General features: G+C 33.7%; 2 protein-coding genes across 2 annotated transcripts; both read right to left on the bottom strand.

Annotated features, from left to right (window-relative positions):
• Positions 1–10,619: 10,619 nt before the first annotated feature.
• Positions 10,620–13,178, bottom strand: BDR25DRAFT_397449 (uncharacterized protein; the record flags this gene model as incomplete). The annotated part of the gene is made up of 7 exons (XM_033698507.1): positions 13,096–13,178; positions 13,044–13,064; positions 12,873–12,967; positions 12,710–12,776; positions 12,229–12,675; positions 11,767–12,196; positions 10,620–10,642 (listed from the first exon to the last, which is right to left on the bottom strand). The coding sequence occupies exons 1-7, from the start codon at positions 13,141–13,143 to the stop codon at positions 10,620–10,622; spliced, it is 1,131 nt and encodes a 376-aa protein (XP_033539653.1). The 5' UTR covers positions 13,144–13,178.
• Positions 13,179–17,481: 4,303 nt separating this feature from the next.
• On the bottom strand, positions 17,482–17,949 carry BDR25DRAFT_247686 (uncharacterized protein; the record flags this gene model as incomplete). Its single annotated transcript, XM_033685954.1, has 1 exon — positions 17,482–17,949. The coding sequence occupies one exon, from the start codon at positions 17,947–17,949 to the stop codon at positions 17,482–17,484; it is 468 nt and encodes a 155-aa protein (XP_033539652.1).
• Between the last annotated feature and the right edge of the window lie 106 nt (positions 17,950–18,055).

Below are 18,055 nucleotides of genomic sequence, written 5' to 3'. Positions count from 1 at the left end.
TACTTATATAAAAACGCTACTAGGCTTATAGCTGTTATAAATAAACAGGTTGTGCAAGCATGCATATATTATACATGTAGATTAACGTCTAGTTTACTAATATATAACGTACATCACAGGCAAGTTGCTTACTTACCTAAGTTGTTTACTTTACTAAGACTTTACTAAACTACTCTTTCTACACTAATGCATTCCTAATAACACTACTTAGACGCGCTAAAAGAATGTTAGATACAGCTTATACTCTAGGCTTTTAAATAAGACATAATAGTTTTTAAGTAACATACTATAGCTATGTATAAAGTTTTTTAAAAAATTATAAATAACTAACATACTAAATAACTTTTATAGGCTAATTCTATAGCTATCTTATAAAAGTAAGGTAATAATAAAAAGTAGGTAATTATTAAGCATATACTAAAGCTATATATATAAGAATTTTCTTTTTAGCTAGTAACTATAGCTAATATAGCTAATTCTTTACAGGCTAAGCCTAATTTAGGCTATGTTACTATAAACTTACTTAGTATATTTATTAAGTGTTATTTAAAGCTTAAAGTAAAGTTTAAGTGTAAGTATAACTATAAAAAGCTTTTTATAAAAATTCTAAAGTAATTTAAGGCTAGTTTAGGCTTATAAAGAATATTAAAGCTAAGTATAGTATCTAGAATAATAATATGTATAACTTTAATAAAATAAGCTTTATAATAAGCTAGATATTTAATAACTATACTTATACTTAAAACTTTACTTTAAGCTTTAAATAACACTTTATAAATATACTAAGCTAGTATATGCTAATATAGCCTAAAGTATACTTAGCATGTAAAGAATTACTTATATTAGCTATTACTACTAGCTAAGAGAAAAATTCTTACATATATAGCTTAAGTATGTGCTTAATAATTACTTACTTTTTATTATTACTTAGCCTATATAAGTTAGCTATAAATTTAGCTTATAAATGTTATATAGTATATTAGTTATTTATTATTTTTAAAGAGACTTTATACATAGCTACAGCATGTTACTTTAAAAGTGTTGCGTCTTATTTAAAAGCCTAGAGTATAAGATATATCTAACATTCTTTTAGCATATTTAAGTAGTGTTATTAGAAATGCATTAGTGTAGAAAAAGTAGTTTAGTAGAGTCTTAGTAAAAGTAAACATCTTAGGTGTTTAAGCAACTTGCCTATAGTATAACGTACTTCATAGGCGAGTTGCTCACACACCCGAGTCGCTCACTTTTGCCAAGACCCCACCCTAACAAACTCTATTATGGCCCATAACAACCCTCTCTAGCACTATATAGTACAGTACAGCCTAGAATATTATTTAGATACTACTTCTGCTTCTTGCTTACACATTTGCGCGTTATGCCTAGTCTAATTGCACTGTCTGCAGCGCCTTTAAGATAGCTTACTTACTTTAGCTTACACCTGCTTCTTTGCCTTCTTCTTATTACTGCGCGCCTTAAACTCTTTTAAAGCTGTTAAGCATAGGCCTTTTTAAATTATTAAAGTCTTTTTTGCCTTAATCTACTTTTTTTTATGTAATTTATGTTATGTAGCAGCCTTATTAGCTGCTTAAAGCTTAGTAATTTCTTATTACACTAACACTAGCTTATACATAATTATTGCTGCCCTCTTTAAGACCTTCTTAAACACCTTAACTATAAAAGTTAGTAAACTATTTATATGCTTTTAAATTTTTATCTTTATAAGCATTAATTATAACTTAAGTTTTAAGGTATTACTTAAAGTTTACAACTGCTAGGGCTTGTTATATATAAGTAGTAGTAGTAATAAAGTGCGCAACTTTACATTAAAGCCTATTATAACTTATTATAGGTTAAAAGGAACTAATCTAGCGCTTTAAAACTCTCTTTAGATATTACTAGAAGTAATTATAGCATTATAAGCTGCTTTAAAGCATAGTAAGAACTTTATCTTTATAATATAAGTAATCTAGTTGCGCATAAGGTTTTTAGCTTAGCACTTATACACTTTCTTTAAAAGAGTAAAACAACCTACATTAAGTAGCTATAAAAGGTGTAATAAGTAAAAAAGTATATAAATAGTAATAATCTTATTATCTTTATAGTATTACTAGAAATAAAGTAAGTTATAGCTTTTATAGCTATTAATAACTAGCAGACAGTAGCTGCTAATAGTACACTTCTTTATATGCGCGTTAAAGTGCTTTAACTAGTCTAGACTAAGCTAATTAGTAGTCTAGCTGCGCTTAGAGATTATAATAACTTAATTCTAAAGTAGATTTTTCTTTTTATACTAGTTTAAAAAGTAGTTGCTACCCTAAAAGATAATAAAAGGCAGAATAGCCTACTTTTTAGCATTAATGCTCTAAATAGCTATTGTCTACTTCTAGTTGCCTAGCTAGACTGCTTTTAGCTGTTCTTATCTCTCTAAACTTATAATAACTGCTCTAGTAGATATCTAGCCTATTATAAACCTTATTTTATTAAAGTTATATGTATTATTATTCTAGATGCTATACTTAGCTTTAATATTCTTTATAAAGTTAAACTAGCTTTAAATTACTATAAAATTCTTATAAAAAGCTTTTTTATAGTTATACTTACGCTTAAACTTTACTTTAAGCTTTAAGTAACACTTAATAAATATATTAAGCTAGGTTATGCTAACATAGCTTATATTATGCTTAGTGTGTAAAGAATTAGCTATATTAGCTACAGCTACTAGCTAGGGGGGAAATCCTTGCGCATCTAGCTTAAGTATGTGCTAAATAATTACTTACTTCTTGTTATTATCTAGCTTTTATAAGTTAGCTGTATAATTAGCTTAAAAAGGTTGTCTAGCGCGTTAGTTACTTATTATCTTTTAAGAGACCTTATAGATAGCTGCAGTGTGTTAGTTAAAAAGTATTATGTTTTATTTAAAAGCTTAAAGTGTAAGCTGCATCTAACATTCCTTTAACACGTTTAAGTAGTGTTGTGTCACGATTGTGCACAAGTAAGGTTATAGAGCTTCACAGAGGTCTAGTTTAATTACTATGTAAGGTATTATAGTAGGTACAAGACGTTGTGTGAGGAATAGGAAGGTTTAAAAGAAAATTAGTAATTAAATACTTAGCTTAAAAGTCTAAGCACTTTAAGTATAAATTAAGCCTGTTTTAGGTTTAGTTAGTGTTAAAGCAGTTTATACTTAAGTTTATGTCTATGTTATGTTATGTTTATATTAGACATGCACTAATAATACTTTAGTATATGTCTAATACAGTTATGTCTAGGATCTAGGGAGGATACTGTAACAGTACCCCCCCCTTATTAGAAAGGGAATCCTTTACATTAGTAGTTCTAGCATTAGGTTGTCTTTATTAAGGTACAAGTTTAGCTTAGATAGGTATTAGGCGTAGAATTAGGTTACTATAGAGTTCTCTTATTAGGCTTCTACAGGTTTCTATAATAGTTTGCTATATCTAGTCTATTTTGTAAAGTATTTATAGATATATTTTTTTTATTAAACTAGATCTATTTAATGTCTTTTATAACATATTTTAGTTTATTATTTATAATAACAGGTTTAGGTAGCAGGTTTAGCTGTCTAGGTAGATAGTTAGATTTAGAAGCTACTTAGCGCAGCAATAATATGTAGAACACAGGGTGTATCTTTATGCTGTTAGGTAGGATTAATTAGTAAGTGTGTAATAAGACTATATAGGCTACTATAAAAAGGCTAAGGTTCTTCTAATTAAGTTTCTTTAATTATTAGTTTGTTTAGATATTTCTAGTGTCTAGCTAGACCTTCTTGCTAGCTGCATACGCAGGGGCAGAGGTTTAAGATTAGTTTATGTACTCTTGTTAAAAAGCTTAAGCCTATGTAAGCTCTTTATAAATGTATTTAGATATGTTTTAGATCTTATTAATAAGTCTATTTACATTTATTACTTGTATAGATTAATAAGTTAGTTAGAGGGTATTTAAAAGTAGTTTAAATTCTATTTAGGGGTAATATCTGTAGTTTACTAAAAATAGAGATACTTGTGTTAATTTAAATGTTATATTATTAGCTTTAAACTATGCTATAGCTAACTATTTTACCTAGTTATTTTACTAGTAGTTTATATACGCTTATAGGACTTATTTTATTACAGTGTTTACATTCTTAGTTTAGCTGTTAGTCTTTAGGTAAAAAGCTATAGATAGATAAGAAATAATTTAGAGCTATTTATAGAGTTTGTTCTAAAAGGCTAAGACAAACTACGTACCTCTGTTTAATATAATTATGTTAGGCAGGCTATAGTAAACTTATACATATTAGTAGAATAACTAGGCTATATTAGGGACAGTTATAAAGGAACATAGTATTAAGTATTAATACTTAGTTAAGTAATTAACAACTACTATAATATTTATATACCCTTTAGATAAAAGTAAGTTTATAATAAAATTAATTAATATGTTTTTTTAAGCTTATTTAGAGATTAGGAGTAGTTTAAGTAGGCTATTATACTTTTCTTAAGAGGCCTTTACTTTACAGTAAGTATAGCAACATAATATGTATTAGCGTACAGTATAGAACATGCAGGGCTAGTAGTACTCTCTCTGTAGTAGGTTAAGAGTCTTTCCTCTGCCTAGGTGTTCTTTAACAGGCAAGTTATGTATAATTTAGAGTAGTTTAATTCTTAGTTTATTAAAATTAAAGATTATAAGTTAGTTATAGTAATATAGCTTACTATTTTAGTTTTTATAGTTAGCTAGTGTTACCTTTTTTAACTAACTGGCGCTGTTTTAGAGCAGGTCTAAAGTTTTTTAAATAAATTTATTATTTAAATACTTATTAGTAATAATTTAATTAATTATTTAATCTATTTTATTTAAGTTAAGGTCTAAAAATAGCTTAAGTTAAAGTAAAGTTTAGTGTTAAGCCTTTTACACTTTTTTTTAAGTAAGGACATTTTAAGATTACCTTATAAGGGCATCTAGTTTCCCTCTGTTTTAACTAAAATAATAAGTAATCTTAAAATTAAAATAAGACAGGTATTTAGACTAATAGGCTTATTAGTAGCTAAGTTATTTTATAGTTGCAAAGTACTATAAGTTTTTATAGTTAAATAAGACCTGTATTAGATGCGCTGCACTTTCTAGTTTAGGTTGCTATTATTTAAAGTAGTGTACTATAGTAAGTAATTTTTTATTATAGATCTTATAATTACCTTTTATAGAACTTATTTTTTTTAAGAAGTATGTAATAGGCTTAATAGTCCTATCTAGCTTAGTCTAGAAAAGAACTTCTACTACTATATAGTCTAAGGCACTAGCTTCTACAAGTATTAGTAGTTTAGAGTTAAAGTAGTAGAGTATTAAAGCTTTAGTAAAGGCTTTCTTTAGCTAGTTAAAGAACTATTAGTAATTTAAGTTAAAGTTAAATTAAATCCTTTTCTTAGTAAGTGTAATTATAGGGCTTACTTACTATAAAAAGTTATTAATAAATTATTAGTAAAAGTTAGCAAATTTTATAAAAGCTTAAACATCTTTTATATTCTTTAGGTATTGCTAATCTAGCATAGTCTAAACTTTAATAGGGTTTATTTAGATGCTATTTATAAAGATTATATATTCTAAATATATAACCTTTAATTAGTAGAACTTGCATTTATCTATGTTAAGTTGCAGACCTGCTTCTTCTATAGCTTTTAGCACTAGGCGTACATGCTATTTATACTTTAAAAGGCTATTACTATAAATTAGAATATTATTAATATATGTAGTGCAGAACACATCTAAGTAGGGTTAGAGTAAGTTATTTATAAAATGTTAAAAAGTACTAGGCGCGTTAGCTAAGCTAAAAGGCATTACTAGGTACTTAAATAGTCTATATTAGGTCTAAAACACTGTTAGCTACTTATTACTCTTTACTATTTTTAGCTTGTTAAAGGTAGTAATAATATCTAACTTTATAAAATACTTTACTTTACTTAGTTAGCTTAGAGTTTTTTATAAAAAAGGAATTAAGTATTAGTTTTTAATAGTAATAGTGTTTAGTTTTTAGTAGTTAACATAGAATTAAAGCCTACCTCTAGGTTTCTTTATAAATAGTATAAGTAACACTACTAGTAAAAAGCTAGCTTAAATAAACCTTTTTTTTAGGTTTTTATTAAAGTATTTTTAAAGCACTTTTAATTTATTTAGTAACATCTTATATAGTAGCCTATAACTAGGTTGTTTGCTAGGCTTAAAAGTTATTTAGTAATTATATAAACATTATATTAGAAGCTTATTAAACTTATCTTAGAAAAAGATATGTAATAAGTTATAGTAGTTTTAAGAGACTATTATTTTTAAGTTAGTGTGTTTTTAAAGAGCTAAAGCTTAGTCTATATTAGAAATTATAACTACATAGATTTTATAATCTAGTTATTAAGCTAAGGTTATAAATAGAGTAGGTTTTATGTAGCAGATGTCTATCTGCTATTTAAGTCCTAGTTTATGTCTAAATTAAGTAAGTAAAAATTTTATAAAGGCTTTTTTTTCTTTAGGTTTAAGCAGTTATTAAATTATTTTATATAGCTTATTTTAGTAAAAGGCCTAGCTTATTAGCCTTACTTAAGTAGTTTTTTTTTAGGTTATTAAAAAGTAGGTCTAGAGACCTTCTGTATTAAGTGCTACTTAGGTGTTATTTAGGTGTAAGCATAAGCATATGTTTTAGCATTAGAAAAAGTTAAAGTTTAAGACTTACTTTTAGTAATTAAAGGCAACTTTATACTAATATAGCTATAGTTGTCTTAGGATTAAGTTATAATGTCTATGTTTATTACATAGAGCTTAATCTGCTCCTTATAGTGTTAGTAGGTAATTATAATAGTTATAGTATAGAAAATAGAACTTTTTTTAAGTTATTTTCTATTAAATCTAGTTAAGTAAATTATTTAGGTAAGTAGTGTTAATTAGAAATTTAGTTTATGCACTAGTTCTTTATTAATGTAACTTATACTATTTACTTTTAAGTTAATAAGAGCTTATATTAAGGCTAATATAGTTTTTTATTATAAACATATAGAAATATTAACTTAGTACTTTTAGTTATTAGTAGAGGACTTAGCTTATAAGTTAGCAGAGATCTAGTGTTGAATTAGTCTTAAGGGGCAACTTAGCTCTAGGACAAGCCTTTTTACAGGCTTCTACTGCTATAGCTGTGGCTATGTTAAGAGTAGTAAAAGGGATTAGAGCTTAAATATAAGTTAGAGCCTTTATAAAAATAAGATTAAAATAGTAAAGATTTTTAATAAGTGCTAGCTGCACTACTTATATAGACTTAAAAAAAAGAAATAAAGTAGTTTTAAAAGATATAACTACACTTACTGCACTTAAAGTATTAACTTTTTTTTTTATAATTCTTACACTTTTTAGAACTAACTAGAGCATAATTTAAATTAATTTTTATTATATTAAGGTTTTTATTTATAACTGCGCTAGTTTAGGGGCGTATTAGGGCTTGTATAGGGAGGAACCTTATGTTATTATTATAGGTAGCAATTAGGTTTACATACGCGTTAAGGTTGTTTAGGAGGGGTTCTTCTACTATAGCGCGTTGCAGTTTAGTTAAGAGAGAGTTATATAAGGCTATAATTAGACCTATTTTATTTAGGCCTATATTAGATGTAAGTTAGTAGAACTTAGTAAAGTGTAAAGTAAAGCTTTTTCTTTCTTATTATAAGGTATTTAAGTAACTTAAGGCTATTAACTTTTTATTTAGGTCTCTATAAGTTACTTATAAAAACACTATAAATTAATCTAGGTTAATAATATCTTTATCTATTAGTAAGTTAATTAAGGCTATTATGTTATAGTTAAGTTAAAAATAGGCATATAATAACTAAGCGTGTTTAAAGGGGAATTAGTTTATGTTTCCTTTAAGTTTGTATTAGAGCTTATGTAGAAAGAAAAGTAGGTCTTTCTATTTTTTATTAAACAGCAGGGGATTAGAGAGTTAGTTAGATTTTATTACTAAGTTAAAAAAGTTACAGGTTATAGGCAGCGTTAAGTAGAAAAGAGTTAAGCTATTTTTAGACTTCTAAGTAGGCTTTAAGGCTAGTAAGTTTTTAGTTCTTACTACTATAATAAAAGTTAAGGCAAAAATAGACTGCTTAATAACATAAAGCTGTTCTTTAAAGTCTTTTTAAAAAGCTTTAAAGCTTGCAACATAGTAGCTTTTTTATAAAGTAAGCGCTTTTTAGAAGGCTTTTTAGCTTACTTTAATAGCTTAAAGTTATGTAAGTACTAAGCTTGTTAAATTTAATTTAGAGGCTATTTTTAGCTAAAGTTTTAACATAATATAATGTTATAATTATGCATAAGTAAGGTTATAGAGCTTTATAAAGGTCTAGTTTAATTACTATGTAAAGTATTATAGTAAGTATAAGACATTATGTAAGAAATAGAAAGGTTTAGAAAAAAATTAGTAATTAAATACTTAGCTTAAAAGTCTAAGTGCTTTAGGTATAAATTAAGCCTGTTTTAGGTTTATTTAGTGTTAAGGCAGTTTATACTTAAGTTTATGTCTATGTTGTGTTGTGTTTGTGTTAGACGTGCACTAATAATACTCTAGTACGCGTCTAATATAGTTATGTCTGGGATCTGGGGAGGATACCGTGACATGTTGTTAGGAATGCATTAGTGTAGGAAGAGTAGTGTAGTAGGGTCTTAGCAAAAGTAAGCAACTTAGGTGTGTAAGCAACTTGCCTATAAAGTACGTTATGTTAGAATATAACTTTAATTTAGTTTAGTATAACATACTTCACAGGCAAGTTGCTTACACACCTAAGTTGCTTACTTTTACTAAGACTCTACTAAACTACTTTTTCTACACTAATGCATTCCTAACAACACTGCTTAAATGTGCTAAAAGAATATTAGATATAGCTTATACTCTAAGCTTTTAAATAAGACATAAAACTCTTAAAAAACATGCTACAGCTATATATAAAGTTCTTTAAAAGATAATAAATAACTATAGCACTAGATAACTTTTATAAGCTAATTCTATAGCTAACTTATAAAGGCTAGGTAATAATAAAAAGTAGGTAATTATTAAAGCTATACTTAAGCTATATGTGTAAGAATTTTTCTCTTAAATAGCATTTATAGCTAATATAGCTAATTCTTTACACGCTAAGTGTAATTTAGGCTATGTTAGCATAAACTAGCCTAGTATGTTTATAAAGTATTATTTAAAGCTTAAGTAAAGTTTTAAGTGTAAGTATAGTTAATAAATATTTAGCTTATAATAAAGCTTATTTTACTAAAGTTATATATGTTATTATTTTAAATACTATACTTAGCTTTAATATTTTTTATAAGGCTAAACCTGCTTTAAATTACTTTAAGACCTTTATAAAAAGCTCTTTTATAGTTATATTATACTTAAATATTACTTTAAGCTTTAGATAATGCTTTCTAAACATACTAGACTAGTTTATGCTAACATAGCCTAGATTACACTTTATGTGTAAAGAATTAGCTATATTAGCTATAAATGCTATTTAAAAAGAAAATCCTTACGCATATAGCTTAAGTATAGTCTTAATAATTACCTACTTTTTATTATTACTTAGCCTTTATAAGTTAGCTATAGAATTAGCTTATAAAAGTTATTTAGTGCTATAGTTATTTATTATCTTTTAAAGAACTTTATATATAGCTGTAGCATGTTTTTTAAGAGTTTTATGTCTTATTTAAAAGCTTAAAGTGTAAGCTGTATCTAACATTCTTTTAGCACGTCTAAGTAGTGTTATTAGGAATGCATTAGTGTAAGAACAGTAGTTTAGTAGAGTCTTAGTAAAAGTAAGAAACTTAGGTGTATAAGTAACTTGCCTGTAAAGTACGTTAAGGCTTTAAATTTTATAAGTTCTTTTTATAAATTAAAAGCTTTTTATAATAAGCATTTAAATTAGCTAAGACGTTTAAAAGCTTTATATCTATAAATTAAAGCTTTTAAGGCTTGTATAAAAGGCGTAGACTACCTAGTAAATAATAAACTATAAAAGCATAGCTAAATTATAATTATATATAGTAATATTACAAGTTAAACAACATTTTACTTAGAGGGTCTAATAGCAAGCTATTAGAGACCTCTCTAGTCTTCTTCTTCTACTTCTCTTTTCTTTCTAAGCTTTTTTATAACTTCCTCTATCTTGTTCTAAGAGCGCTAAAATGTTTTTTTAACAGCTAGATACTAAATCCTTTAAATCTAAAACTTATTAAAGCAGCTTAGTACCTTAGTAGAATAACACTACCTAGATACTAGCTGCAGAAAGACTAGCTTCGTAACGTCTTATAACCTAGGCTGCCTACACTAGGCTTTAAGTAGATTCTAAAACAGCTTTAAAGGCTTTCTTATTATCTTTTTTAATTTTATATTTTAGGCTGCTGTCTATAGCTTAAGATAGCTTTAAAAGAATAAAAACATCTTTTATAAAATAAAAAATTATTATAGAGTAGTAAAATATACTCTAGTAGTATTAAATAGTATGCTTATAAAATTACATTTCTTATATAAGATGTAGCACGTATATTTTTTTAATTTTACAGACTAAAAAGTAAACAACACACGCTGCCTACAGGTAAGCGCGCATCGCGCGTTATAACGATGTGCTCGCTCCATCTCAGGTTGCCCGAAGGTTTACTGTATCAGCTCCGCCTCCTCTAGTCCTAGCCTCTGCTGTACCTATATTCCCCTAAGTATTTAGCCGCACCTCTCTTCTTAGCTAGCTTAGTAGTTTTCTAATATCCTTTTGTACAAGGCTTATAGTTGTTAATATAATTCCTAGGTTTCTAAGTCCCTACACACTTCTATATGCCTCTAAGTAGATTCATACTGCATTTAAACCCATTGTCTTGCCTGTGCCGTTACAGCTACTAGCTAAAAGAAAAATCCTTAGGCATCTAGCTTAAGTATATGCATAATAAATACTTACTTTGTATTCTTATTTATCCTTAATAATTAGCTATAAAATTAACTTATAAAAGTTATCTACTGTATTAGTTATTTATTATCTTTTAAAAGACTTTATACATAGCTATAGCATGTTGTTTAAAAAGTGTTACATTTTATTTAAAAGCCTAAAGTATAAGCTATACCTAATTTTTTTAACACATCTAAGTAGTGTTGTTAGAAATATATTAGTGTAGAAAAAGTAGTTTAGTATAGTCTTAGTAATAGTAAACAACTTAGGTGTGTAAGCAACTTGCCTATAGTGTATGTTAATTGTAACTATAAATTAAGTAGTAAACTAGTAGAGAACTGTTAGCTCTAATTAACTTTCACTAACTACTAAATTATCTTTAATAATATCTTAATTTTACTTTACTAAACACACGCCTAAAATTAATAACTTTATAAATAGTAAAAACTAATGTTTAGATAATAGTAAGCTTTAATTGTTAACAGGCTTAACATTAATACAGATTAGAGTAAGCACGCACACATAGCGTTAGTATAGAGACACACTGCTAGCATCGCGAAGGAATAACTAGAGCTAGGACACCTAGCTAAATTAAACTAGTTTTAGTTTAAAAAAGTAAAGAACATAACAGTAATAGCCTCTACTATCCCTCTATCCCTCTAAGTGTAAGGACGGAGCTCTGTACCACTGCGCTAATACAACTAAAAAGGTGCGAATAATTAACTAACAGTTAATATCTTCGCACAGAAGAGTATATATACCTGTCGCACGTAAGCGCCATCTCGGCCTTACAGTTAATAGAATTTGTTTGCAGTAATCACACGATAGTCGGATGGGTTTTTTGCATCCATTTCAGATGGTTTGGTGGCGCCCGATTGATGATCGCTATATGTTGGCTCAACTGGTATGTCTCCTAGTATCATCACCTCAGCTGCTGAGAGCTCTGGGTTGCAGTATTCCCAGACAAACAGCTGTTCCGCGACTGACTTTTGGAGGTAGATCCATCGGTCCCAGTCATTGGTTGTGTTGAGTATGACTGTAGTCTTTGTGACTAGCAAATCAGTGGAGTCTGTCATATTGATGACGTATGTCCTTGATGTGGACGAGGTTTGTCCTTGATGTGGACGAGGTTGTCCTTGATATGGACCTGAGGTGGACGAGTATGCCCTTGCGGTGGACTTGGTTGTCCTTGATGTGGACTTGGTTGTCCTTGAGTTGTCCTTGATGTGGACTAGGTTGTCCTTGATGTGGACCTGAGGTGGACGAGTATGTCCTTGCGATGGACTTGGTTGTCCTTGATGTGGACGAGTATGTCCCTGAGGTGGACGAATGTGTCCTTGAGGTGGACGAATGTCCTTGCGGTGGACTTAGTTGTCCTTAATGTGGACTTGGTTGTCCTTGAGTTGTCCTTGATGTGGACGAATATGTTGTTGCGGTGGACGGGCTTGTCCTTGAGGTGGACGAGCTTGTCCTTGCGGTGGACGAATATGTCCTTGAGGTGGACGAGTATGTCCCTGAGGTGGACGAATGTGTCCTTGAGGTGGACGAATATGTCCTTGAGGTGGACGAATATGTCCTTGAGGTGGACGAATGTCCTTGCGGTGGACGAATATGTCCTTGATGTGGACTTGGTTGTCCTTGAGTTGTCCTTGATGTGGACTAGGTTGTCCTTGATGTGGACGAGGTTGTCCTTGAGGTGGACGAGGTTGTCCTTGAGGTGGACGAGGTTGTCCTTGAGGTGGACGAATGTCCTTGCGGTGCTCGACTGAGAGCTCTGGTAGCGTGCTCAGGAGATTGTAGAGGTCGCGATTGATGCGACTGGTGAAGTAGAGACTTTGAGTCGCCTCTTTGGATCAAAAGGTCTTAAAAGATACCTAAAGTGCTGTAAAAGAGCGACTTTAAGGTAGTAGAGTGTGACAAAGAGGTCACAATTGTACGCAGGGTGTCAAAGGAGCTCTCCCTGGTAGAGGTTTGAAAACAGCTCGATTGACTAGCAAGCGATTGCCGGGCTCATAACTGTGAAGCTATGTGAGGCACCAGAGACATGAGGAACTGCATTGAATGTATTGCTAGAGGAGTCCTTTGTAGGAGTCTATATACATGCGAAATGAGTGGGTGAGTCTTGGCAATAGATCATGGTGACGACGCATACGACTATGATGGCGACGCATCCGATCATGGTGACGACGCATGCGACCATGGTGACGACGCATCCGACTATCGTGTGATTACTGCAAACAGAATTCCTAGGTTTCTAAGTCTCTACCCACTCCTATCTGCCTCTAGGTGGATTCACACCGCATTTAAACCTCCTGTCTTGCATGCATTGTTACAAATACAGCTAGTACATGTTACATTCTCTACTATTTATTTATAATAGTATTTAAATAGCTAAAATACTATAACATCTAACAGCTAAAGAGTATAAGTTCTATATAGTAGAAAGCTAAATAGAATTATATAATTATTATTATAGTACTTTATCAACTTATTTATAAAGTATAAGCTATAACTATTAAAAAAAAGCTTCTAGTTATATACTTTTTTTTCTTTTTTCACTTTATTTGTTTAAGTGCTAGAGCGAATTAAGTAATAAAGTGTTATTTATGTAGCTTGACTTTAAATTGCCTATTAAATAGATGTTAGACAGCTTAGTTTTAATTTACTATTAACGTACCTAACGGGTTGGCCGGCCACACGGGTTGGCCGGCCACTTTTGCCAAGCCCCCACTAAACTCTACCTATCTACATAATGCCTTAACAACAACACTAGATTAAATCTTCTAAAGAACGTTAGATATAGCTTGCTCTTTAGGCTCTTAAATAAGACTTAAAACTCTTCTTACAACGCGCTGCAGCTATCTATAATGTCTCTTACATAACACTAAGCAATTAACGCGCTAGACAGCCTTTACAAGCAGAATGCTAGCTTAAATTAAGGAATCTAACTAAGCTTAAAAAGAAAGTAGTTATTAAGTACATACTTAAGCTTATTACGCGCAGATTTTCTCCTAGGCTTGTAGCTGTAGCTAATATAGCTAATTTCTTGCCTGCAGAGCGCAATCTAGGCTAGGTTAGCTTAAACTAGACTAGTATGTGGGTTAAGCACTGCCCTAAGTTTATAATAAAGTTTAATTATAAGTATAATTATAAGAGAGTGCTTTATAAAGATCTAGAGGTTATCTAGGGCTAGTTTTACTTTATAGCTAACATAAAAGCTAAGTATAGTATCTAAGATAAAGACAAGTATAACTTTAATAAGTTAGGCTTTATAATAGGCTAAATATTAACTAAAGCAGTTATTATAGCTTTAAAAAGATAAGGACAGCTAAAGGTAATATAGTAAGGTAATAGGGAGTAGACAACAGTTATCTAAAGCATTAACATAATAAAGTAGGCTATAAGATTATAAAGCTTTAAGCAGCAAATAAGGCTGCCACACAACATAGATTACATAAAAGGAAGCAGATTTAGGCAAAAAAGACTTTAATAGTTAAAGATAGGGCTTGTCTAACTGCTCTAAAGGAGTTTAGAGCGCGTAGTAATAGGAAGAAGCTAAAGACGCAGGTGCGCGCTAAAGAAAGTAAGCTAAGTTAAAGGCAATGCAGGCAGTGCAATTAGACTAGGCATAACTTGCGTACGTGTAAGTAAGTAGCAGAAGTAGACTCTAAATAATATCTTGTGTTGTATTACTTTATACAGGGCCAAAGTGGGCTGTTTTGCGAGAGAATGGGGTGGTTTTAGTGGGGGCTTGGCAAAAGTGGCCGGCCAACCTGTGTGGCCGGCCAACCCGTTAGGTACGTTAGTAATTAGTCTAATTTATACCTTAGCTAGAGCGCATACTCTATATCTAGACTAACCGCCGCTCTTACACTTATAGACCCCCCTGCCAAGGCTTTTAGGGACACTATGCTTATGTTTGCTTAGTAGTAGTACATAAACAACTTTTCCTAGAACTTAAGTTCAAACACAGTTAGAAGCCATTGTGCGGGTTTCTTAGAAAGGATGTTTCTAACAAGCCTTCCTGCATATAAGTAATGCAGCGTAGATAATCTGTTTCAATGCTCAGGTTTTGTTTCTGAAGTCAGTAGTTATATATTAATTCTAAATGTTAGAAAATGAAATTGGCATCGGCGCTGATTGGCTGTCGGGGCTGTATAGCGGTATTGGAAGCGTTCATATGGACGGACCTTTACTGCGTAGAGCTTATGGGCATCAATACATTGCGTATCTTCTCATTCTTCTCGTGGATACGCTGTTTTGACTGCTATTCGCTGTATTGATAAGTTGTAGCTATTTGCTCGTATGTAAACGTGTGACAAGTATTTTGACAGTGTGGTATATTGCGAAAGACATACTTCTCCATTCTTTAGTAATACGAAGAGCCAACGAAAGGTTTGGAATCGGAGAGAAAAGCAGCCTTTCCCCAGGTGGTAGCGCCGTTAGATCAGATAAGTTGTTGGTGGTAGTGACAGATTAAATAAGCAATGCAACCTTTTCTGTGTCCCCATGCTTTTCAACGGCATCTTCGAAAAATCCATCCGAATCATCCCAACTATCCAATTCGCCATGCACATCGTGAGAAAGAAGACCACCTTCCATTAGCTTATCTTTTACCTGCAGGGCGCTTGGATCTTCGTTCAAAACGCCGAGCAAGTCTCGGAACAGGGAGACATGGTCTTCGGTGACATCGTAGCGATCCATGAACTGTTCTAAGCAGTCGGCAAGGATATACGCTCTGTCGTATTTCAATTTGAAGTGGTCTGCAGCGACTAAAATTTTGAGCGTCTCTTCATCAGCGAAGAGCGCAGCTGTTCTGAGGAGATGAGGACCCGAAAGCCTGGGGCAAGTACTGTATTCGTACCAGCGATCGAGCAAGAGACGTAAGACATGATGGCTATTGAGAGTGATTGCTGTCGTTAGAGGAGTCTGGCCGGCGGCAGTTGCTGCATTGATATCGGCTCCGTACTCCAAAAGTAGCATTGCGAAGTTGACGTTGTCAGTACGAGCGGTATGGATCAATGGAGTGATTTTATCAACGCCGCTTGCTTCTGTGTCTGCCCCAAAGTCTAGCAAAGTTTTCAAAACCAAGGGATCAGTGCCGTTCCGGGCGGCACAATTCAGTGCACTGCCGACGCGTACACCTTTGGGCAGCACCGGATCCGGCGCTGCGTTCGCCTCGAGGAGTAATCGGACGCAAAGAAGATGGCTACGTTCAGCAGCGTAAGAAACTGCTCCAGTCCACTGGATGTCAAGCACGTTTGGATCCGCACCATGGGCCAATAAATGTCCTACAGCGCGGCTATCTCCTCGTGCAGCGGCCCAGATGAGAGGGGTCCGGCCCATCGCATCAAGTGCATCGATTTCATCGAGATGAAGCAGTATCGTTTCCTCGATGTCTTTGAACGATAGCCCAGTTGCGATTTTGTGGAGGATGGTAAAGTTCTGCTCTTCCACCCAGTCACTCCCGGATGTAAGACAGAGCAGAGTATCTTCGGCCTGCTTTGATAGGAAGCCTTGCAACACGAAGTCGCATGCTTTGTTTCTCGGGCTGTTATCATGCGCAGCAATTGGTCTAGAATAGGTTAGCATTAACAGTGGGTTTTTGAACAGCCTATGAGCTGAGAAGGTACGTACCGGTAATCAGGATCTGCCCCAGCGTGGACAAGAAATTTACAGGTATCCCACTGCTTCGAATAAAGGGCCCACTGTAGAATTTAGAATTCATCAATCAAATAAGCAAGGTGTTCTGCGTACTCGAAGCAAGGAGTAGCCGCGAGTTGAGCTAACATCGCGTGGGGAAGCAAGGCCTCGTCTAAATAAATCCTTCAAGCCATCTACATTTCCCGCCTGAGCAAACCCTACGGATTGCGCTGTATCAGGCACTCGTCGAAGGAAATTGAGCGCAAACTGAGGGCCTGTGTTCTCGACTGCAAGCTGGAATCGAACGATCTGTGAAATGAAACTCATGGGAAACCAATATTCCATGCTCACGCGAGCAGTCTGTGCTTTCGCACATTGCGGTGAGTTGCACTTGGAGCTGACCAAAGGTAATCCTGCATATCCGACGAAGAGCTTACCAAGAACACGTTCAAACATTGCTGGCGTCTGCGATTTCTTCTGGGAATGGCATGCGCACGGACACCCTTGGTGACAGGATGAAGCGTATTGTGCCACGCGGATACCGACGGCGTCGGCGCGAGCGTCTTTCGGCGCGCTGGAGAGAGTAACGCGCCGCGGTGATGGAGTACGGCGTCGATATGGTGGAGGAGGCTGTCCGTAGAAAGGTGAAAGCTGGTTCTCTTGCTGCTCTCTGAGACGATCGGCCTGCTCTTTCAACATATCTTCCATCCTGCCTATGCGACCATCGACTTGTCGATACATGGCAGCAACGGAATCGTTGAAGCTGTCGTGGTGCGATGCGAGATTGTTGCGGAACTCGTCGCGGAATTCGATTTGCTCTTTAGCAGCCTGTGAAGTCACCGAAGTAATGGCCTGCAACTCCAGGCGCATGCGTGTCATGTCGTGGCTTGGCTAGTTAGCGAGCCCAGAAGACAGAAGCAGGACTGCGCCCGGGTACATACGACTGGGAGGTGCCAATCAGGATGTTGAGGGAGGACTTGACAGTTTTGATCTCATTCTGGAGTTGCTCCAGGCGGGCGTGCTCTTTTTTCCACGCCCTGACACCGGCCACACGGTTGCGATGAGACGTGGCGACAATAGCAGCGAGAACGGCGTGCACCTCCACTAGCGTCTGTCTTGCTTGTTGGAGGAGGCGGCGGATTGCAGCGTCAGTAGCCGCGTCTAGTTCGGCGGCGGCGCGTTCGTCTAGCGCGGATCCAACTTGTCGGCAGACAGCCTCGAAATCCACAATCTCGTTGTTCAGCGCATGCAGTCGTCCGGGCAGAACGTTGCAGACTTCGCGAAGGCTGCTGAAAGTGGCGCAGAGCTTCGCGGCGAGTGTTGCGACGGCGATTACGCTGGCAGTGATGGATAGAGGATCCATGGTGGCGGGGCATGTGAGGAGCGGGTATCGGCGGCGGCCGGCGGCGTGACCGGCGCAAAGGGACAAGCTAGTTAGCCGTGTGCGAGGACGGGCCGCACCCGCCTTT

The sequence above is a fragment of the Lindgomyces ingoldianus genome (genome assembly GCF_010093535.1).
Source record: "Lindgomyces ingoldianus strain ATCC 200398 unplaced genomic scaffold BDR25scaffold_71, whole genome shotgun sequence".
NCBI lineage: Eukaryota > Fungi > Ascomycota > Dothideomycetes > Pleosporales > Lindgomycetaceae > Lindgomyces > Lindgomyces ingoldianus.
This window is presented reverse-complemented; position numbering and strand designations above follow the sequence as displayed.